We start from the raw sequence: 25,063 nt of genomic DNA, 5'->3' as shown, positions 1-25,063 counted from the left end.
GTCTCTTTGGCAGAAGTCGAGTAAACAATCATCTTGAGCAGGAAAGACCACACACGTCACTGATCATTTGAATTTGATCTGTCCCAGGTGAACCAGCTAAATTTCGATCAGTGTATGCCAGCTTTACTTGTTGCAACATAGACAATGTTGAACTCTAAAAATGAATCCTGATAACTTTTTCCTTATTTTAAAATTCCAATAAACCTACTGGAGAGATACGATTATTTTTGCAGCAGAGTGCACAGAGCGTTACAAGAAAACTGGATTTTTGGCAAGATCAACCGGTAACAAACCAAAAGGGAGCAAATACGAGAATTTAATTGTAAGGTTTACATACATTTTAGGGCTCATTCACATCAGACCACATGCTCTGTATAACAAGTGCAAGTGGTGCAACAAGTTGTGGCCAGTGTAAAGGGCAGTGCAATGCATTGTTACTGTTTATGTTTTCTTTTTCTTAACTTTATCAAAATGTTATCAAATTAGATTGAAACTGCAACACAGCGCAACATGATGTGGTGACATGCTGGGCTGTATGTTGTGCTGTGTAAAAATGCACCCTAATGGTGCCCATACACTAGACGAAAAATCGTTTGAAAATCCGTCATTTGGACAGTTCATTCGTTTTTCGGCCAGTTGATGGCACAAATCGGTAATCGGATGTGACGTTTTTGAGCCAAAAATACGAACGAGTTTGGAAAATTTCTGCCAAACGTATGTTAAATTGAAAGGTTAATGTGTTTCTTGTCCGAACTGTTTGCACTAGGTATATGTGACAAAACAAACGAAAAACTGATTCATTTATGTCCATTGAACGATTTATCGATCAAAATTCAGTCATTACATGATGGCACAATCTTTTGCTCTCACGGCCGAGTGTTCTTTATTTGAAAATGAGTTTGAACGATTTTTCGTATAGTGTATGGCCAGCTTTATATAATGTTATGATGTGAATGGGGCCATCAGAAAATAATTGTTTTCTATGTAGCCTTGTGTTGAGCCTGTGTTAATTAATGCAGCTTGGTGCACCTGGTCTACATGAGCCTTAAAAGGAGTCAGACAAGCAAAACGCAAAAAAATTCTTGAGGTTGCTAAGGCCCCTTGCACACGGGCTTTCCGATCCGGTCTGCCTTTCAGTTTTTCAGGCGGAACTGATCGGATGCTCCATGCAGCCCTATGGAGCAGCGGGTGTCAGCGGAGACATCTCCTATCCGTAATATCTGGACGAATGGAAACCCTATTTTCCATCTGTCTGGAGGATCAAATCAGATAAGATCGGAGGAAAATGGACAGGCAGTCAGTTCTCATCCGATCTAGGGATTGATGACACCTATGTCATCCGATTCCAGTGCGGATCAAAAAAAGGGCCCTCTACCATTTTTGTCCGAATGCAATGCAAATTCATCTATACAGATTGTGAGGCCGGACTGGCATCGCACAGACATCATATGTGATCTGCACAGCAATATGGTGCGAATCACATGTGAGGTCTGACATCGCAATAGTGTGAACCCAGCCTTTGTATGGCTGAATTTGCATCGCACAGACATTGCATGTGATCTGCACAGCAATGCGGTGCAAATCACATGTGAGGTCTGACATCGCAATAGTGTGAACCCAGCCTTTGTATGGCTGAATTCGCATCGCACAGACATCGCATGTGATCTGCACAGCAATGCAGTGCGAATCACATGTGAGGTCTGACATCGCACTAGTGTGAACCCAGCCTTTGTATGGCTGAATTTGCATCACACAGACATCGCATGTGATCTGCACAGCAATGCGGTGTGAATCACATGTGATGTCTGACATCGCAATAGAGTGAACTGTGAAACTTCACAGTACTTATAAATCAATTTTTGTGTTTCAGCCAGATAGCACAGCTCAGTCTTTACTCTGGTCTGCAGTACTGATCTGTTTCCCCTGCCCCTCTATCACCTTGGCCATTCACAGAAAATATGGCTTCAGCGACATTCTGTAAATGGCCAATGGGAGAGAGGGGCAGTGACGCAACACAACTACCGCGGTCTATAAGATCAGCAGCGCTTATGTCCAGAATAGGCTGGATAATCAGAAAGTATTGATTGAAAAGTACTATGAAAACACTGGACAGTGTATTACAACCAGGGAAAGGTAAAATATGCCTATGCATCTGATTTGAGATTTAACATTATGTAAGGAGATTTGTGCTTTACTCGTCAAAGTTCAGTTTTACTCTGTTTGCATAGTTCACCATTTGCCTGACATACTGCTGACCATGGGAAGGCTATGATACACTGTGATCATAAAGAAGGATGAGGCTTCATAGGGACTCTGCAATCTGCAGAGAGAAGTTGACAATATAGGAATTTGGCTGGTGATACGTACACCCCGGAGGCTACACAAGACTGTTTAGAGATGTACCTCCTTCCTAAAGCATATTTGTCATTCCAGTACAGAACGTAGGCAATTCATAAATCAAACAGACCTGAGGAAGTACTTTAAATATTTAAAAGCACAAGAACCTTTATTAAGATGTACATACAGTATCTCACAAAAGTGAGTACACCCCTCACATTTTTGTAAATATTTTATTATACCTTTTCATGTGACAACACTGAAGAAATGACACTTTATGTAAAGTAGTGAGTGTACAGCTTGTATAACAGTGTAAATTTGCTGTCCCCTCAAAAGAACTCCACACACAGCCATTAATGTCTAAACCACTGGCAACAAAAGTGAGTACATCCCTAAGTGACAATGTCCAAATTGGGCCCAAAGTGTCAATATTTTGTGTGGCCACCATTATTTTCCAGCACTGCCTTAACCCTCTTGGACATGGAGTTCACCAGAGCTTCACTGGAGTCCTCCTCCATGACAACATCACGGAGCTGGTGGATGCTAGAGACCTTGCACTCCTCCACCTTCTGTTTGAGGATGCCCCACATATGATCAATAGGGTTTAGGTGTAGAGATATGCTTGGCCAGTCCATCCCTTTTATCCTCAGCTTCTTTAGCAAGGCAGTGGTTGTCTTGGAGGTGTCTTTGGGGTTGTTATCCTGTTGGAATACTGCCCTGCGGCCCAGTCTCCGAAGGGAGGGGATCATGCTCTGCTTCAGTATATCTCAGTACATGTTGGCATCCATCGTTCCCTCAATAAACTGTAGCTACCCGGTGCCGGACCATTATACTTCCACCACAATGCTTGACTATAGGCAAGACACACTTGTCTTTGTACTCCTCACCTGGTTGCTACCACACACGCTTGACACCATCTGAACCTGAATAATTTTATCTTGATCTCATCAGACCACAGGACATGGTCCCAGTAATCCATGTCCTTAGTCTGCTTGTCTTCAGTAAACTGTTTTGTGGGCTTTCTTGTGCATCATTTTTAGAAGAGGCTTCCTTCTGGGACGACAGCCATGCAGACCAATTTGATGCAGTGTGCGTCGTATGTAATGAGTACTGACAGGCTGATCCCCACCCCTTCAACCTCTGTAGCAATGCTGGCAGCACTTATACGTCTATTTCCTAATGACAACCTCTGGATATGATGCTGAGCACGTGCACTCAACTTCTTTGGTCCACCATGGTGAGGACTGTTCTGAGTGGAACCTGCCCTGTTTAACCATTGTATGGTCTTGGCCACTGTGCTGAATTTCAGTTTCAGGCAATCTTCTTATAGCCTAGGCCATCTTTATGTAGAGCAACAATTCTTTTTTTTCAGATCCTCAGAGAGTTCTTTGCCATGAGGTGCCATGTTGAACCTCCAGTGATCAGTATGAGAGAGTGAGAGCGATAACACCAAATTTAACACACCTGCTCCCCATTCACACCTGAGACCTTGTAACACTAACGAGTCACATGACACCAGGGAGGGAAAATGGCTAATTGGGCCCAATTTGGACATTTTCACTTAGGGGTGTTCTCATTTCTGTTGCCTGCGGTTTAGACATTAATGGCTGTGTGTTGAGTTTATTTGAGGGGACAGCAAATTTACACTGTTATACAAGCTGTACACTCACTACTTTACATTGTAGCAAAGTGTCATTTCTTCAGTATTTTCACATGAAAAGATATAATAAAATATTTACAAAAATGTGAGATACTGTATGTGTAAAGTACATTTTTAATGGGAAAAATCTTGGGACCATTGTGGACCTCCCCAGTTTTCTGGCTGTTATGCTGACCCTCCCCTTTCAATACTTTCTGAGTTACATATACTGTAGTTACATAGTTACATGTTGGTGAGGTTGAAAAAATACACCAGTCCATCCAGTTCAACCTATGATGTGTGTCTGTGCTTGTGTTTATGTCAACAGTGCATTGCAAATCACTGTATGTTGTGATCGTTAAGGTACCCATCTAAGTTTTTTGAAACTTTCGACACTCCCTGCTGATACCACTGCTTGTGAAAGAGAACTCCACATCCTTACTTCTCTAATAGTAAAGAATCCTTTACGCAGTTTAAGGTTTATCTGCTTCTCTTCCAAGTTCAGTGAATTACCACGCGCCTTTTTAAATTCCCTTTCACTGAAAAGTTTGTTCCCTATGCTAGGGTCACCAGTATGGTATTTGTACATTGCTATCATATCCCTTCTCAAGCGTCTCTAATTCTTGTCGTCTTTCCTCATAGCTGAGATCCTCCAGTCCCTTGATTAGCTTTGTTGCCCTTCTCTGGACTCTCTCCAGTTCCAGCACATTCTTCTTGAGAACTGGTGCCCAGTACTGGATGGCATACTCAAGATGCGACCAGACCAGAGCCTTGTAGAGTGGGAGAATTATTATTTTATCTTTGGAGTAAATACCCTTTTTAATACATGCCAATATTCTGTTGGCCTTGCTTGCAGCAGCATGGCATTGCATGCTATTACTGAGCCTGTCATCTACTAGGACGCCCAGGTTCTTTTCTATTCTAGATTCCCCCAGAGGTTCTCCCCCTAGTGAGTAACTTGAGTGACTTGCCCAGAATAAGTATGCAGATCAGGAAAGTATTACACGTCGTTGTGGGTCACAGACACCAGTGTACAAAGCAAGGTTCATACAGACATGGATGAGCGAGTTTGGTGTGGAGGAACTTGACTGGCCTGCACAGAGTCCTGACCTCAACCCAAAAGAACACCTTTAGAGCAGGGACTGCAAGCCAGACCTTCTCATCCAACATCACTGCCTGACCTCACAAATGTGCTTCTGGAAGAATGGTCAAACATTCCCATAGACACACTCCTAAACTTTGTGGAGAGCCTTCCCAGAAGAGTTAAAGCTGTTATAGCTGCAAAGGGTGGGACAACTCAAAATTGAACCCTATGATCTAAGACTGGGATGCCATTAAAGTTCATGTGCGTGTAAAGGCAGGCGTCCCAATACTTTTGGTAATATAGCGTATGTTCCCTTTAAGCGGCGAGACAAGTGATTGTAGTAATTAATCTACTTTGCCTCTTGTGGCTGATTTACACATCTTTGCATTTCATATAATGACAAAAAGGAAGCAACCATCTTGGTTGGGATTGCCCTGGAATCGGCGTGCGGTCCAGGAGACCAGGAGAAGCGGTCACTATATGAGGCTTTTTATGCAGGTATTTTGTTGCCTGATAAACCCCCTTTAAATGCTGTGGCTGCTTTGATTTTCCACCCCGCTTTTGTGTCTGTGTCCAGCTAACATTCCTGTCCCATGTGAGACGAGGCGGGTGCCAGCATTGTGTCAGCAGACTTTAAAGGATTCCAGCACTGAGGGCTCCAAATAAAACGCTGCTGCCTGCAATTGACATTAAAAATGAAAGACTGAGTGCAGCTTGGTGTAATTTGATTTCCGTCATGTGCTAATGCAGACATAATTAATTTAATATTCTGCTTTCGTTTATCCTCAATGCATCCAATACATAGTTTTAGCAGCCAAAGTCATTTAGAGTGCCAAGAATGAAATGTCAGCCCCACCTAAAACTCGTATTTTGGTTTTATGCGGTTGATGTCAAGTAGACTCTTATCTTGGCTTGTTACAGCTGTCAGGAAATTCATTTGTGAGACATCTTTACTAAAGCCTTTACACACGATCAGATTATCGGAGAAATATTCCTCAGTTTTTTGTTGCATGCTAGTCTCATATGGAAAGTGAAGAGGTTACTCAACATACAAAAATTCTCATACGACAGAATTCAACATCAGAAGTGATGTAATGTGTTGAATTGTTTTGTATGTATTCTTTTATTTCCAAGCATGCCTAGTCTTGCTCTTACAATTTTTTTCAGATGAAAACTGTACCAATTAAACAAAAATCGGAAGTTGTGTTCACGTACAACAAAAATTTTATAGCTTGCACATTCAGTTTTTGTCGTCCGAAAAGTCGGATTTGGCTGTTGAAAGCACCATATTAATAATCAGATAATTGGCCGATTGTTCGTCATACAAAATTTCACTTCTGATTTTCTGTACGAGCCTTAACATTTCCAATTCTAGCCATCTAATGAGGCCATTACAAAGAATCCAGGCAAACCTGCTAAATCCACAGTTGAAATAAATACTGTATATAAGCTGTTGTATGGTTTTTAATAGTGAGAGACAGAATAACAACGAAAAAATCCAGGTCAAACATTTCTTGTAGTTGGCAACCAGGTTTGTACACATCTCAGAAGGGATTTTGTCCCACTCCTCTTTGCAGATTCTCTCCAAGTCATTAAGGTTTCGAGGCTGACGTTTGGTAACTCGAACCTTCAGCTCCCTCCACATATTTTCTATGGGATTAAGGTCTTGAGACTGGCTAAGCCACTCCAGAACCTTAATGTGCTTGTTTTTGAGCCACTCCTTTGTTGCCTTGGCTGTGTGTTTTGGTCAATTGTCATGCTGGAATACCCATCCACGACCCATTTTCAATGCCCTGGCTGAGGGAAGGAGACCCTATGCATGGTCCCTTTGATGCAGGGAAGTTGTCCTGTCCCCTTAGCAGAAAAACACCTCCAAAGCATAATGTTTCCACCTCCATGTTTGACGATGGGAATGGTGTTCTTGGGGTCATAGGCAGCATTCCTCCTGTTCCAAACATGGCAAGTTGTGTTGATGTCAAAGAGCTGGATTTTGGTCTCATCTACCACAATACTTTCACCTAGTTCCCATCTGAATCATTCAGATGTTCATTAGCAGAATTCAGACGGACCTGTACATGTGCTTTCCTGAGCAGGGGGACCTTGCAGGCACTGCAGGATTTTAGTCCTTCATGGCGTAGTGTGTTACCAAATGATTTCTTGGTGACTATGGTCCCAGCTGCCTTGAGATCATTGATAAGATTCTCTCGTGTAGTTCTGGGCTGATTTCTCACCGTTCTCATGATCAGTGAAACTTCTCAAGGTGAAATCTTGCATGGGGCCCCAAACTGAAGGAGATAACACAGTTATTTTGTGTTTCTTCCATTTCATCGCTGCTTGGCGATTGTCTTGTAGCCTATTCCACCCATGTGTAGGTCTACAATCTTGTCCCTGAAGTCCTTGGACAGCTCTTTGGTCTTGGCCATGGTGGAGGGATTGCCATCTGATTGCTTGCTTCTGTGAATAGGTGTCTTTTATACAGGTAACAAGCTGAGATTAGGAGCACCTACTTTAAGGCTCCATTTGAAGATAAACCTTTGTAATCTGTCAAAAAAGAAGCTCATGTATGTTTTTGAGCTTTAGGCGACTAAACGCTCATATGTGAACAGGGGCTATTGAAATGAATAGGATTTTGCTTCTTGGGAGTTTTGAGACTTCAGAAATGAGCATTTTACGAGCTAAAAAACGCTCTGTGTCCCATTGGGGAGATTTCCCTTCACTTCCTGTCCTATATCCAAACAGGAAGTGTCAGAAAGTCCCTGCAAATAAAGGAAATTCCTTGGGGACCCCCAGGTCACCAGAACTAGTGTCCCCATTGGAACATTTCCCTCTATTACTTTTCTGTGGACAACCTAAAATGTGGGATTTTCTTTTACTTTCACTTTTAATGATAATGGTAAACAGGAAAAACAGACAGGGTGAATCTCCCTAACGGGGACACAAACAGCAATAAAGACTGGCAGGGGTTCTATTCTCTCGCCCCTCTATCCAAAATGGAAAAAAAAGTTTTGCCTGTAGTTCTACTTTAAGATTTTTTTTTTCCGCAATCTGTGTCCCGTTACAGAGATTTTCCCTCACTTCCTGTCCCATAGCGAAACAGGAAGTGAGAGGAAATCCCTACACATTAGGGGAATTCCTTGGGGACCCCCAGGCCACCAGAACTAGTGTCCCCATTGGAATATTTCCCTTATATTATTTTTCTGGGGACAACCCAAAATTTTAATTTTTTGTTTACTTTCACTGATAATGGCAAACAGGAAAAATAGAGAGGGGGGATCTCTTTAATGGGAGCAATATTAACTGACAGTTGCTCTAATCCCTCTATTCTCTGTCCAAAACGAAAAAAAAAAAAAAATAGTTATACTTTAACCACTTGCCGACCGCCGCCCGACTATATACGGCGGCGGTCAGCCCCTCCCAGGCAAAATGACGTACCAGTACATCACTAGCCTGGGAGCGAATAGAATGCGCCGCCGGAGGCACGCTCCCGTCCCCGCTCGTACCCGAAGAAGCTGGCGCGTGTGACCGGCGGACCCGATGTAGTAGAGAGAGAGGGAGAAAGGCAGGCAGCTAATGTAAACAAAGCCGCCTGTCACTCTCCCCTGTGTAAAAGCACAGATCACTCGGTCCTGCTATGTAGGACCGTTGATCTGTGCTGTTACACACAAAGCCACATCCAATCACAGTAAGAAACACGCCCCTAGGGACACACTTAACCCCTCCCTCTCCAATAAAGTTAACCCCTTCCCTCCCAGTGTCATTCTTACAGTAACAGTGCATATGTATAGCACTGATTACTGTAGTAATGTCACTGGTCCCCCCAAAAGTGTCAAAAATGTCAGTCAAGGGTCCGATCTGTCCGCCACAATGTTGCAGTACCGCAAAATAAATCGCAGATCGCCGCCATTACTCGTTAAAAAAAAAACAATAAAAATGACAAAAATATTTCCCTTAGTTAGTAAACGCAATAACTTTTGCGCAAACCAATCAAAATACGCTTTTTGCGATTTTTTTTTTACCAAACATAGGTAGCAGAAAACAAATTGGCCTAAAATTTTAAAAAATTTTGATTTTTACATTTTTTTTGGGGAATTTCATATAAAAAAAATGTGAAAAATATTGTTATTTTTGCAAAATTGATGCTCTTTTTTTGTTTATAGCGCATGATCAAAAAATCGCACAGGTGATCAAATACCACCAAAATAAAGCCCTGTTTGTGGGGAAAAAAAGGACGTCAATTTCATTTGGGTACAGCGTCGCACAACCGCGCAATTGTCTGTTAAAGTCACGCAGTGACAAATTGCAAAATAGGCCCTGGTCAGGAAGGGGGTAAAATCTTCCGGGGCTTAAGTGGTTAATGAAGTCCATGCATATATAATAAAAAAAAAAAAAAAACAGACCTTAGTGGAGTTATGCATACCATTAAAAATCATTACATACATTTAAAAAAATGCTACGATAACAGAGGGAGGTGAGAAAATGGAAAGCCAAACAGTTTTGCACAGAAGTAGACAAAATAATGTAATGTCTTCCATCCCACTCAATAATAATTGATGGAATTTGTCCATTTTCCTGGAACTTTCTGATATTATTATCTTATGGTTTTAATTATAATTGGCTAGAGCTATTTAAAGTTTAAAATGGAAACTATTAACCTTGTAGTGGGAGCAATTTTCTAATTTAGTCAAGATAAAATAGGAGAAAAGCCAGTCCCACACATATATTCCCCCCCCCCCCCCCCCCCTGGTGTAATTATCTTCCTGCCATAGATTAAATCATGTTTGGGGTGATTGCTCACATCCTCCGATCTGTAAAAAATGGATGTGGTTCTCCGTCCAAGTTTGCAGCAGTGAAGCGTATAGACGGCTTTCCGCATGTTTATCTGCAATCACATTGATCATTTCCTAATTGCTAGACAAACAGAGAGCAGTAGAAACCCAGCCATTTTTATTCATGTTTATTCGTGGAGGGTAGACTGGCACACACATTTATCACACCAATCCAAATAGCAAGTCAGGAGCTCCTGTTTGTTGGTCAATTCTCAGTATTGGAAACTGATGAGGGTAGTAAAGATAAGGCGTCTTTCCCTTTGTTATAATAATCTCACATTAATAAAGCAGACTTGCCATACAAATCTAAATGTTCTAATTCCGTAAAGCACTGTCGTTGTAAATGCTTAGGTTGAAAAATTACAGATGTCCATCAATATTTAACCACTTGCCGATCAGCCACTGGTTATTGATTATTATTGATTATTATATCAAAGGGAAAGACGCCTTATCTTTACTACCCTCATCAGTTTCCAATACTGAGAATATACTGCGGCAGGTTGGCTCGTTCCTGCCAAACAACGTACCTGTACGTCACTTCGAGGGACCGCTAGTGGGGGCGCGTGCGCCTATTCGCCACAGGAGAAGCTGATCTGTGAGTCCAGCAGCCTCAATTGCTGCCGGGCACCCACTATCGCTCCCCGTAGATCAGCAGCCAGCACCCCTCCCCACAGACCCCCATTAGATCAGAGTCTTTTTTAAATTGCAACCCCCCCTTCTTAGAGACCCCCCTACATTAGACCAGAGTCCCTTTATATTAGCATCCCCCTAGAGATCTCCCCCATTAGATCAGACTCTCCTTATATCAGTGACCCCCCTTAGAGACCAACGGTTATTCAACTCAAAAGCACTTTATAAGTTGGATATTAGCACAACACATTCTGGAATGGATTGGAGGTTTCCACCACTATTAATATAGTATTATGTGTAAGAAGATTGCACAGTATATATGTTTGAATACGATTGGAGTGTATTAATACTTGGATTACCCTTGGGGGTTTCCACCATCATTCACACGTATTTGAAAGGGTGAAAGGGGCCTTAGTCAATTCCTAATCTCCTTGTGACATACTGGATGATACAGAGAGCATACAGTACTGACATTTAAACACCAGTGGAGCTCTCTGCATTAAAAAACTGGGTGAGATTTACTAAAACTGGAGTGCTCTCTGGTGCAGCTGTGCATGGTAGCCAACTTCAGCTTATTCAGTTAAGTTTTGACAATAAAACCTGGAAGCTGATTGGTTTCTGTGCAGAGCTGCACCAGATTTTGCACACTCCAATTTTGGTAAATCACCCCCACTGGGTTCAGCCTAACCTGCACTCACAGTCTTTCTACAGTTTTCGAGTTTTGTCATTGATTAACACTGGTATTTATTCACCGTGAAAGACTGAGGACATCTTATGGTGAAAAAGAGGTACTGCAAGGAACAGCTCTAGATTTAACTAGGGTAACTCCACTCTCGTGTACATTTCAATCTGTAGCATTGTAATTTTCTGTAAAATGCAATGCAATATGACTACCTGGAAGCGTTCTGTACACAGATGGTATACAGAATGCCCCCAAGAGATGTCATTTCCTGCTTTTGTGATTGGCTTACTGGTTTTCCCAGAAGTCTGCACTGAGATACAAATTCAATTTTGAGAATCCCCTGCAACAAAAAAGGGAAAGAACGTCTGAAGGGATGCAGACCCTGCAATTTTCCTCATTAGAGCCCTGCAAGTGCAGCAGCTGATTGGTAATTGCAAAACCACTGCTATACAGGTTCACTTTCCACATGGACACAGACAAACAAACTGCTATTTCTTCAGAATAACAAAAGGTAGAAATCTGCAAAAAAGTTTGTTAAAATCCTTGCGATGTACATACAGTAGATCACCCATAGAGGAATGTCTTTTTTTCTCAACAAAAGTGGAGTTACTCTTTAACCTCCTTAGCGGTAATCCCGAGCGTGACTCGGGGTTGATTTTTCATATCAGGATCGGTAACCCCGAGTCACGCTCGGGGTGGATTGCAGAGAGCGCAGCGGTGTTCTCTTACCTTATCCTGGCGATCCAGCGATGATCTCTCATTGCTGAGATCGCCAGCCGAGAGTCCCGCCGCTCCTCCGTCCCTCCGTCGGTCTGATCACTTCCTAGTTCCGTTCCCTGCAGCAGCAATGCTGCATGGGAGCGGAACTAGGGAGGGAAATTCAAAAAAAAAAAAAAAAAAGTTACACAAACACATTTTATATTGTATATATATATATATATATATATATATATATATATATATATATATATATATGCATATATATATATATATGCATGCATATATATATATATATATATATATGCATATATATATATATATATATATATATATATATATATATATGCATATATATATATATATATATATATGTATATATATATGCATATATATATATATATATATATATATATATATATATATATATATATATATATATGCATATATATATATATATATATATACATGCATATATATATATATATATATTGTGTATATATATATATATATATATATATATATATATATATATATATGCACACACACATATATCTATATATAATATATAATGCATGAATTATAATCTAATCAATATAATTTTATTATATATATTATATATTAAATAATAAAATAATATTATTGATTCGATTATAATTCACGCGTTTGCGTTTCAAATTTATCACATCTGGGATGTCTACTAGAGTCTTATTTTGGTCAGGTTTAAGTCAGTAATTACTAAGAATTGTAGGCCTATAATACATAACGCCAAATTTCCATGAAAAGAATTGTACCGCTTTTGGTATGTAATTCCTGACATAATCATACCGCCAGGGAGGTTAAGATAAGCTGTGCAGCTAGAGCTTTTTTTTTTTTTTCAGTCTCCATAAAAAAAGTAGTTTGGGGTTCGCCTTTACTCTTTTGCTGCTGCTGATGTAAGAATGATGTGGTCGGCAGCACTAGCATATTAATAAACTCCTGGCTGCTATAGTTAGTTTACCTTTTACAGTGAGCTTTTAAAAATAACTAACATACTGTACAGTATCTCGCAAAAGTGAGTACACCCCTCACATTTTTGTAAATATTCTATTATATCTTTTCATGTGACAACAATGAAGAAATTACACTTTGCTACAATGTAAAGTAGTAAGTGCACAGCTTGTATAACAGTGTAAATTTGCTGCCCTCTCAAAATAACTCAACACACAGCCATTAATGTATAAACCACTGGCAACAAAAGGGAGTACACCTCTAAGTCGAAATGTCCAAATTGGGCCCAATTAGCCATTTTCCCTCCTCAGTGTCATGTGACTCGTTAGTGTTGCAAGGTCTCAGGTGTGAATAGGGAGCAGGTGTATTCAATTTGGTGTTATGCAGGGCTTTTTTTCTCAGAAAAGAGGTTCAGGAACTCTTCTCTTTTAAGTCACCCTTCGCCTCTGCCCCTTACCCACCTCCAAGAACCGTTCCTTGGTTCCGCCCCTTACCCACCTCCCAATACCGCCCCTTTTAGAGAATATAGACCCAAGTATTATTTTGTGGTGCTAGGTATTTTGTATGGAATTTGTTAATGATAACAAGAAAGACAGTAAAATAGATCTAGCAACAATGGACACTCCAACGACAATATATCCACACCAGCAACAATAGACTCCCAACAGCCAACATCAATAGACCCTCCAGCTGCAAGCAACAAAGACCACTCCCTCAACAGTACATCCCTCCCAGCAACAATTGACCCCCTGCAACCTAAGATTCACCCGCAGCAACAATAGATCCCTACCAGCAGCAATAGAGCCCCCCTGCAAAATTAGATCACTTCCAGCAACAAAAGGTTCCTCAGTAGCCAGCATCAATAGACCCCTTCCTCTACATTACCTCCCTCCCAGGCAACAACTGACCCCACAGCAACATACATTATATACATACATTCAGTTCTGGAGGTGCCGGAACTGCATTCCCCCACGTTCCCGCTGAAAAAAAAGCCCTGGTGTTATCGCTCTCACTCTTATACTGGTCACTGGAAGTTTAACATGGCACCTCATGGTAAAGAACTCTCTGAGGAGTGTTGCTCTACATAAAGATGGCCTAGGCTATAAGAAGATTGCCAAGACCCTGAAACTGAGCGGCAGCACGGTGGCCAAGACCAGCTGATCTCATGACCAGCTTCTGTTGAACAAGTATTTCGGAAAACCAGTCGTCGATTGGCATCCGATCAGCACTCTCAGCCAATGGCTGCAAAGACTGACCTGTGTGTTCTGTCGGGCAAGCGGTCCCTGTGTCAGAACACAATAGCTCAGAGGAGAGATCTGCACAGGCACCAGGATTTCTGTGAATTTGTCATCTCTGTCCAGCCTGTTCCAGAGATCAGTGGAGAGATCCCGCGCTAAGCAGGTGGATGGCAGCTCTGTCTCCGAGCTGTGTGCGGAGACAGAGCTGTCAGGTCCCCGCTCTTCTCTATGGGGGAATCGGATGAGAACGGACCGCCTGTCCATTCTCATTTGATCTCATCCGATCCGCCAGACAGATGGAAAATAGGCTTTCTATCTGTCTGGATTTGACGGACAGGATCAGATCGGATGTCAGCGGACATGTCTCTGCTGACATCCAATTCCCCATAGAGATGCATGGGGCGTCCGTTCAGATCCGCCTGAAAAACTGACAGGGGGATCTGAATGGTCCGCTAGTGTGAAAGGGGCCTTATTCTTCTATTAGGAATTTTAGTTGATGAGGTAAGTAAACAATCTTTGAAAAGGTTGCCTAATTGTAAAAATTCACATTATGAGAAAAAGGGAAGACAATATTCACTTCCCTTTCATAGTAACCTTTTGACTGCTCATTTAAATAGCGTGAGAGAGATTTCATGGTGTGTTTACAACATCCCTCAACACTGACTGCAAAATATGGGTTGTTGAAGTTCATTGCAAACTTTGTCAGCCAAATTTATAAAAAAACGACATAATCAAACAACATTTAGAACTCATGCACACAGACGCATTCAGGCATACACCGCAAGAATTCAGCATATTTTCACCCCCAGAAGTCACAGGTGTTGACATAGAGCTTTGTTCATCAGGGACTGACTAGCAACTTTTGGTGCAACACAGAGATCCATAGTGCAGTGACTCGGCCTCCCTCCCCCCCTCCCCCTCTCCCTCTTCCCTGCCTCCCCCCGACCCCTCCTGCCACTTTCCTCATCCATAGCTTTCCTGAAAGTGTTAAAAGTGTGATTTCTGACATTGCACAGAGATCAGAAGCTCAGTGCAGCCACTTATTTGCTCAAACTAAAAGCTGCTATGTGGTAGCATCAAGTAAGAGACCAGTATATGCTGGGATTTCTCTGATCCCAGCCTGCACTGGCTACCTGCGGATGATAGGAGTTCAGGGGTGGGAGGGGGAGGGGTGGGATCAATGGCAGTGTTTGGGGGTTGATGGGATCAGTGGCTGTCGCCTGTCAGCCAGTGCCCACTCGGTTTCCCCTGCCTGCATGTGAAAGAGAGAGAAAGAGAGGGGGGATTAGAGAGAGAGACAGACAGAGAGAGAGAGAGGTGGATGTGAGAGAGAGAAGATAGCTGAAAGGGGGTGAGAGAGAGGGTATAAGAGAGCAAGAGGTGGGATGAGAGAGAGGGTGAGAGAGAGAGGAGGGGGGAGAGAGAGGGGGGGTGAGAGAGAGGGGGTGAGAGAGAGGAGGGTGAGAGAGAGAGGGGAGGATGGGAGAGAGAGAGAAGGGAGCTGAAAGGTGGTGAAAGAGGGGGGATAAGAGTGCGAGAGGAGGGATGAGAGAGAGGGTGAGAGTAAGGGAGAGAGAGAGGGGGTGAGAGAGAGGATGGGGAGAGAGAGAGGGGGGGTGGGAGAGAGAAGGGTAAAAGTGAAGAGGGTTAGAGAGAGGAGGGGGAGAGAGGGAGAGAGAGAAGAGGGTGAGAGAGAGATAAGGGGTGAGAGAAGGGGTGAGAAAGGGAGGCAGTGAGAGAGAGGGGGGTTGAGTGAGCAAGAGGGGGGGGGGGTGAGAAAGCGAGAGGCAGGGTGAGAAAGGGGGGTGAGAGAGAGGAGGGGTGAGGGAGGGAGGGGGGAATGAGACAGTTGGAGGATTAGTGTTACAGAGACTTTAGGGGAGCTCAGGTACAGTGCAGAATAAAAATAGACATGCTGTCTTTTTCCTCACTTCTCCGTCCTGGTGTGGTGTGATTGGGATTGCTAGGTGCCCTTGCAGAGACCTACGTTGATGAGGTGCAGAAAAAGGCAGGTCTTCACACATAGTGTGAATGAGCCCTAGGATGAGAGAGGGATAGTTGAAAAATTAGTGTTGAGTTACAGGGACAATTGGTGTTAGGTTTACTTGGACAGTTAGCTGAAGGACTGAAGAGTTAGTGTTAGGTTACGTGGGGGGACTGGGTCAGTGTTAGGTTAACCCACATTAGCCAGGGGGGAAGTGTTAGGGTTAGGGGTTGGGTTGGGGTTAGTGTTCTTGTCAGTACAGAAACTGAGAAGGGTTAGTTAGGGCTAGGGACCTCCCCCAAAGGTCGAATGTCAGCAGGTGTTGCATCCGAGGTCAAAGGTCAGGAGGTATGGCTTACCTCCATTGCTGCGTATGGTCGGCTTTGCGTGCTGCCGCGTGCTCACTTTCGCTAACCCTAGCTTAGTTGGGGGAATGAACCAATTCAGGGAAAGTATTTAGCTTTGGTTAGGTTCAAAGGGAGGGTTAGTTTTAACCACTTAAGCCCCGGAAGATTTTACCCCCTACCTGACCTGCGATTTGGTACTGCATGACTTTAACAGACAATTGCGCGGTCATGCGACGCCGTACCTAAACGAATTTGACGTCCTTTTTTTCCCACAAACTGAGATTTCTTTTGGTGGTATTTGATCACCTGTGCGATTTTTTGATCATGCGCTATAAACAAAAAAAGTGCGTAAATTTTGCAAAAATAACAATATTTTTCAAATTTTTTTATATGAAATTCCCCAAAAAAAATGTAAAAATCAAAATTTTTTAACATTTTCGGCCAATTTGTTTTATGCTATATATGTTTGGTAAAAAAAAATCGCAAAAAGCGTATTTTGATTAGTTTGTGCAAAAGTTATCGCGTTTACTAACAAAGGGAAAGATTTTTGTCATTTTTGTTGTTTTTTTTTTTAACGCGTAATGGCGGCGATCTGCGATTTTTTTTGCGGTACTGCGACATTGCGGCTGACAAATCGGACCCTTGACTGACATTTTTTACACTTTTGGGGTTACCAGTGACATTACTGCAGTAATCAGTGCTATACATACAGTATGCACTGTTTCTGTAAAAATACACTGGTAGTGAAGGGGTTAACTTTATTTGAGAGGGAGGGGTTGTGTGTGTCCCTAGGGGCATGATTTTAACTGTGATTGGCTGTGACTTGAGCTGTAGGAACAATGATCAACGGTCCTACAGAGTAGAACCGTATGATCAGTGTTTCTACACAGGGGAGAATGACAAGCGGCTTGTTTACACTAGCCGCCTGACTTTCTCCCTCTGCAGCGACGATCGCAGAGTGACCGCCGGTCACACGCGCGGGGGGGGGGTCCGTGACCGCGCGGGAGCGCGCCTCTGGCGGCGCACGCTCGCTCCCCAGAGCCTCACAGGCTAGTGACGTTTATATACATCACTTTGCCTGTGAGGGGCTGACTGCCGCAGTATATCTACTTGCGGCGGTCGGCAAGTGGTTAAGGTAGATTTACTGTAGATGCGTGTCTAAATCTCCATTGCCTCTGAAGCCTGATCCGTGATTGGACCTTGCTCCAGAGGCTACTAACAGGTGTTGAGGAAGCGATGTAATGCCTCCTCACCGCCTGTTTTAACCCCAATTTTGCCGACAAATTCGCTGCAACCAGGTACATTGCACGCGGTTGCTGGACCTTTGCGGAGCTTCCCCGTTGACTTAAATGCCTATTGCAGCTTTAAGAGGTGCGGTTGGCAGGTGACAAAAATGAAGCTCAACCACGCAATTTTGCTGCCCTCCAACCTCTAAATGAGGCCTTAGTGTTTTTTTCCAATATTAGTTTGAGGGTTAGTTAGAGTATTAGGCAGGGTTTTGCAAGGTTAGTGCTAGGGTTACTGGTAGTTAGTGGGTTAGCATTAATGTTATTGGAAGGATTAGCGTAAGAGTTTAGTTGCCAGGGTAGAGTGGTAGGTAAAGTTAGTTTGAGGGTGATTGCTAGGGTTATTGGGAAGATTGGCATTCCAATTACAGCAAGCGTTAGATGACAGGATTACAGGTAAGATTAGTAATTTATCACAATTTTTAGCCTTTTCTTTTGATGAGAATGGAAGCATGTGTTCCCTGTCTCTTCTCAAAGCAATAATACTTATAGTAATAGTGCCATTTTACAGTGCAGGTTAGAAATGAAAACCTCTAATTGGTTTCTATCCAGCTGCCTTCTATTAAGACACCACTCCATAGACGATATTGTTTCACATCCAGATAGTTGTGTTTATAACCAGAAATGTAGATTCCGCCAGCTGCCGTTGGGGAGTAGCAAAGTAATTTGTAACATGTCTTATACTGGGGATGTTTGCACAGCTTGGCTAAATTGTTGATTTCCTTTTATGAGTCTGAATACAGTTTTACTGCTTGATTTATGATCAGAAATAGGACCAAAGCTTACTTCTGAAAAATGTTTTTTATAAGTCTTTGTTTTGTATTTTATAGCAACGAATGCAATAGACAAACATTGAATTTCAGTGTGTATTGTTACTCTTTGAGTTAGCCTACCTGATTTTTTTTCTGTTTTCTTCTTTTTTCTTTTTCTTTTTAGTTCTGTTTCATATACTTTTTGTACTGTTATTTTTTTTTTTTTTGGACAGCTAATTAGATTATATATTATTGTAAGTAAAGTTTTAGCTATTTTATTAGCTGTTTAAAGAGTCATTCAACATCAGCTTGTTGGGCATCCTATTTCAAAATCATGGACATTAATATGGAGATGGCCACCCATCCTTGTATCTATAACAGTTTCTTTGGAAAGGGTTTGGACAAAATGTTTGCCATGTGCAGGCCACTCAAGTTCCTCCACACCAAACTCTTCAAACTACATCTTTATTGATCTGGTTTTACACACCTGAATTCAATAATTTGGAGGAGGTTTCCACATACTTTGTTCATATTGTGTATAAAAAGTGAGAGGTGACTACGGTTTCTGAACTGTGCCTATATCTCAAAGTGTCTCTTCAAAATGGCTTCTTCTTGCCTGGTACATTTTGATGCTTTTCAGAAGTCACAGTAGCAGATCTAATGTAGCACATTTGATGCAGACCCATATCTTTGTTTATGTGGTATACTGGTTTAACGTCATCTGCACCATAGGAAAATATTATTTTGCAAGATGCATATTTAAAAGGTATAGGTTCTTTCATACAGCAGTGCAAAATCTTTACTCTGTACTTGATCACAATATTTGGATATAGACTGAAAACCAGTATACACTGGCATATTGAGCAGGCAACTGTAATTTAATCATGTTAAAACCACTCACAATTCCATTGGTTAACTTGCTTGTTAACCACTTTAGAACCGCTCACAGTAATACTACTGCGGCAGAGTGGCTCGTTATCGTCTGACGACGTAGTATTAACGTCGTCAGACACTCTCCCTTCTGGGCGGCGCTTGCGCGCCGCCGGAGGCTCGCTCCCGCTGTTTTCATTCACAGCGGGAGTCGGGCCAGGGGAGGAGCAGCGGCGATCGCCGCTGCTCTTACCCGATCGTCGGGGATCGAGTCTGGAGATCCGCCCGCTGTGTGTAAACGGCGGGCGGATCTCCATAGTGACAGGGAGTGACAGATCGGACTGTTCAGCATAGCTGGACATCCGATCTGTCCATGACTCACACAGTCACCTCCCCCCCTACACGTCAGTAAGCACCAGGCATACATTAACCCCTCCCTCTCCAATAAAATTAACCCCTTCCCTGCCAGTGTCATTTTTACAGTAACAGTGCATATATATAGCACTGATTACTGCAGTAATGTCACTGGTACCCCCAAAAGTGTCAAAAATGTCAGTCAAGGGTCCGATCTGTCCGCCGCAATGTCACAGTCCCGCAAAAAAAAATCGCAGATGGCCGCCATTACGCGTTAAAGAAAAAAACACCAAAAATGACAGAAATCTTTCCCTTTGTTAGTAAACGCAATAACTTTTGCGCAAACCAATCAAAATACGCTTATTGCGATTTTTTTTACCAAACATATGTAGCATAAAACAAATTGGCCAAAAATTTTTAAAAAAATTGGTTTTTACATCTTTTTTGGGGGGAATTTCATATAAAAAAATGTTAAAAATATTGTTATTTTTTCAAAATAAACGCTCTTTTTTTGTTTATAGCGCAAAAAGTAAAAATCGCACAGGTGATCAAATACCACCAAAAGAAAGCTCTGTTTGTGGGAAAAAAAGGACGTAAATTTCGTTTGGGTACGGCGTCGCACGACCGCGCAATTGTCAGTTGAAGTTGCACAGCGCCGAATCGCAAAAAGTGGCCTGGACGGAAGACAGCAAAATCCTCCGGTGGTAAAGTGGTTAAAGGTATCTTAGACTTTCCTGATCCCATCAGGCTGAAATGTCTACTAGCATTTCAAGAGCTTGTGCCCTCAGGTGACGTTTCTGGGGCATTCCCACGAGTCTCCCTTCTGTTTTCAGCATTTTCGGTTTTCAACTGTAACTATACGCAATGATGCAGAGTCTATCTATAAGAATAATTTATTTTATTAGGTAGTCTTTTTAAATAGTTTTATTTTTTCAATATACATGTAAAGGAAATAATAATCTGAATTAATGGTTTAACTTCTTGCCATGAGAAGGACGTCCATGGACATCCTCAGTTTGCAGCAGGTATGCCGGGCTGATGCCCGCACCTACAGGCATTATCCCAGTATTACCTTTTTCAGCCAGCGATTCCAATTGTAGCAGAAGTTATTTAAGCACCTAAATAGCCACTCGATCACATCTGTGGGTGGCAGACCAGCAGCATTGGCTGAGAGGAACAACGTCAGTGACCCGAAAGCCAGGAGCGAAAACTATGTTGTCACTTCTGGTTCCAACTCTTTGTTTACCTGGCCATTAGGGGCCAGAAAAGCAACCGATCAGAATTATCTCTGTCTGATTGGCTGCATTGGAGACCAGAGAAGAGATTTGGAGTCTAATAGACCCCAGATCTCTCCATAAAGAGGATCGACTGTCATGGCCCATGCTGTCACAAGGAATGTGTTCATCCCTTGTGATAGAAATAAAGTTAATCCAAAAATTAACAAAAAGTGTAAAAAGAAAGTTTTATACAAAAAAAATAGTAAAAAAAATGTAAAGCACCCCCATCCACCCCGTGCTTACACCTAAATGCAAACACATACATTACCCCTTCACGCATGTGTACGTGATTGCACCACACATGTGAGGTATTGTCATGAACGTCAGAGCGAGAGCAATAATTCTAGCACCATACCTACTGTGTAACTCTAAATTGGTAACCTGTAAAGGCGTTTAAAGGAACGCCTATGGAGAATTTTAAGCACTGTAGTTTGCTGCCATTCCATGGGCAGACATAAATTTAAAACATGATATGTTGATACACACAATTTAACTGTTGATGCGGTCCGCTCTGTGTGAAAGAGCCCAATATGTTAGGTGTCTATTTTTTCAGCGTAACATCATCTTTCACATTATACAAAAAAAATTGGGGTAAATATTGTGGGCTTTTTTAAATTTATTAAAGTCTTTTTTTTCCCCAAAAAATTGCGTTTGAAAAACCCCTGCACCAATACCATGTGACATAAAAAATTGAAGCACCCATCATTTTATTCTATAGGGCCTCTGCAAAATATATATATATAATGTTTGTAGCTTCTACGTAATTTTTTTAGCAAAAAAAAAGTAGATTTTTACACGTACAAGTGGTTAGGTGGTTAAAAAACAACCAAAAAAAGCATGATCACGTCACATGACTACATGCAAATTTTGTTCAAATGAACAAAGAGGGAGTTTTACTAGATCTTTCTCTGGATACAAACCATGACAAAAAGTTGCCCAGTTAAAAAAAAAAAGATGATATTAATAAAACAAATTGGTGTAACTGCACATACAGTGTCTTGCAAAAGTATTCGGCCCCCTTGAACTTTGCGACCTTTTGCCACATTTCAGGCTACAAACATAAAGATATAAAACTGTAATTTTTTGTGAAGAATCAACAACAAGTGGGACACAATCATGAAGTGGAACGAAATTTATTGGATATTTCAAACTTTGTTAACAAATAAAAAACGGAAAAATTGGGCGTACAAAATTATTCAGCCCCTTTACTTTCAGTGCAGCAAACTCTCTCTCCAGAAGTTCGGTGAGGATCTCTGAATGATCCAATGTTGACCTAAATGACTAATGATGATAAATAGAATCCACCTGTGTGTAATCAAGTCTCCGTATAAATGCACCTGCACTGTGATAGTCTCAGAGGTCCGTTTAAAAAGCAGAGAGCATCATGAAGAACAAGGAACACACCAGGCAGGTCCGAGATACTGTTGTAGAGAAGTTTAAAGCCGGATTTGGATACAAAAAGATTTCCCAAGCTTTAAACATCCCAAGGAGCACCGTGCAGGCGATAATATTGAAATGGAAGGAGTATCAGACCACTGCAAATCTACGAAGACCTGGCCGTCTCTCTAAACTTTCAGCTCATACAAGGAGAAGACTGATCAGAGATGCAGCCAAAAGGCCCATGATCACTCTGGATGAACTGCAGAGATCTACAGCTGAGGTGGGAGACTCTGTCCATAGGACAACAATCAGTCGTATACTGCACAAATCTGGCCTTTATGGAAGAGTGGCAAGAAGAAAGCCATTTCTTAAAGATATCCATAAAAAGTGTAGTTTAAAGTTTGCCACAAGCCAACTGGGAGACTCACCAAACATGTGGAAGAAGGTGCTCTGGTCAGATGAAACCAAAATCTAATTCTTTGGCAACAATGCAAAACGTTATGTTTGGCGTAAAAGCAACACAGCTCATCACCCTGAACACACCATCCCCACTGTCATACATGGCAGTGGCAGCATCATGGTTTAGGCCTACTTTTCTTCAGCAGGGACAGGGAAGATGGATGGAGCCAAATACAGGACCATTCTGGAAGAAAACCTGATGGAGTCTGCAAAAGACCTGAGACTGGGACGGAGATTTGTCTTCCAACAAGACAATGATCCAAAACATAAAGCAAAATCTACAATGGAATGGTTCACAAATAAACATATCCAGGTGTTAGAATGGCCAAATCAAAGTCCAGACCTGAATCCAATCGAGAATCTGTGGAGAGAACTGAAAACTGCTGTTCACAAACGCTCTCCATCCAACCTCACTGAGCTCGAGCTTCTTTTGCAAGGAGGAATGGGCAAAAATTTCAGTCTCTTGATGTGCAAAACTGATAGAGACATACCCCAAGCGACTTACAGCTGTAATCGCAGCAAAAGGTGGCGCTGCAAAGTATTAACTTAAGGGGGCTGAATCATTTTGCACGCCCAATTTTTCAGTTTTTTATTTGTTAAAAAAGTTTGAAATATACAATAAATTTCGTTCCACTTCATGATTGTGTCCCACTTGTTGTTGATTCTTCACAAAAAATTACAGTTTTATATCTTTATGTTTGAAGCCTGAAATGTGGCAAAAGGTCGCAAAGTTCAAGGGGGCCGAATACTTTCGCAAGGCACTGTATCTGGAAGAAATACACATAGCACACCAAGTTTCATCTATGAATATACTTGCCACTTGTATTTAGGCCATATTTGCTTATCCCATAGTTCAGCTTTATTCTAAAGTATGTAGCACTTAATGGTGCATCTTTTTTCATTGTTGTTTCTGTGTTTTCTTATTCCAGGCAGTGGATTTCACATCATAAGCTAAAATGACAGATCTCGTGACTCCAACCCCCGCAGAGATCCCTAAACACATACTGGACATTTGGGTAATCATTCTCATTATTCTGGCCACCATCTTGGTGATGACATCATTGCTTCTCTTCCCGGCTGCAGCCGTCATTATCTACAGAGTACGGACTCATCCCATCCAAAACAGACAATAGCAGCATGGAGGAGAACTGTAATTATTACCACCATGGATTTCTTTGTCATAATGTGGACAGAGAACATGAATTGGGAAAGGATGCTGAAAGACAATCGATATGACCTATGCAGTGTACTGTGGGCCTCTTTTTGTATGTTACACATGGACTTGAAAGTTTGAGTATCCACAGTGCTGTTTTATTTCATAAACACCATGAAACCACCAAAAGCTAATATATTTACATACATTTTCATATGTAAGAAAAATGTGCAATAGTAAATGACAAAAATATTAAAATCATGTAGTAATTTAATTGCGTATTTATTTATGATTATGGTTATTTAATGGGCTCATCCAGGTATGGTAAAGGTAAAACTCCAGACAGTTTTGTTTCTGAAGGGGAAAATCCTGAATCAGTGTTGTCTTATAATGGTTGAAAACAACACGGAGTCCGTCTTTTATTACCAATGTCCTCATACAGCCCTCATTGTACCTACACTGAAACGTGAGCATTTCATTGGCCTATTTGCGCCAGGCCAGAAGGAGCCGAAAAGCCCACCAATCAATCAGTGTCCAGTACAGAAGAGCCATATTAAAACAAAAGGTATCTACAGGCCTCACTTTCATCAGAAATACCCAAAATAATATTTGATTCCTCATTTTAGAATAATGGACAAGGCTATGCAAATCATTCCTTTTGGCCAACTGTTTTCAGAACCATTGGCATATAGTAAAGTTACAGCCTAATATTTTTGAGCCATTTAATCTGCATGGTTCTGAATACATAGCTGGACAGCATTAAAGGAATTGTAAAATCAGAATATTTTTTTTATCTTAATGCATTCTATGCATTAAGATAAAAAGCCTTTTGTGTGCAGCAGCCCCCCACATACCTGAGGTCCCTCTCTATCCAGCAATGTCCACAAGTGTCTTCCTCCTGATTGGCTGGGACACAGCAGCGCGCTATTGGTTGCCACTACTGTTAATCAAAGTCAGCTAACCAATCAGGGAAGAGAGGAGGCGGGGCCAGGCCAGGACCCTTGTGTAAATGCACACATGGAGCCGTGACTCGGCTCGGGTGCCCCCATAGCAAGGTG

General features: G+C 41.8%; 1 protein-coding gene across 1 annotated transcript in view; it reads left to right on the top strand.

Annotated features, from left to right (window-relative positions):
* Positions 1–24,282, top strand: part of SMIM3 (small integral membrane protein 3) — a 49,383-nt gene extending 25,101 nt beyond the window's left edge. The window contains exon 2 of the mRNA XM_082256224.1: positions 23,782–24,282. Coding sequence (XP_082112350.1) covers positions 23,809–23,985 — 177 coding nt within the window. The 5' untranslated portion in view covers positions 23,782–23,808 and the 3' untranslated portion in view covers positions 23,986–24,282. The remainder of the gene's footprint in view (positions 1–23,781) is intronic.
* Positions 24,283–25,063: the final 781 nt, after the last annotated feature.

The sequence above is a fragment of the Pelophylax lessonae genome (assembly GCF_965119305.1).
Source record: "Pelophylax lessonae genome assembly, chromosome: 4".
Lineage (NCBI taxonomy): Eukaryota > Metazoa > Chordata > Amphibia > Anura > Ranidae > Pelophylax > Pelophylax lessonae.
This window is presented reverse-complemented; position numbering and strand designations above follow the sequence as displayed.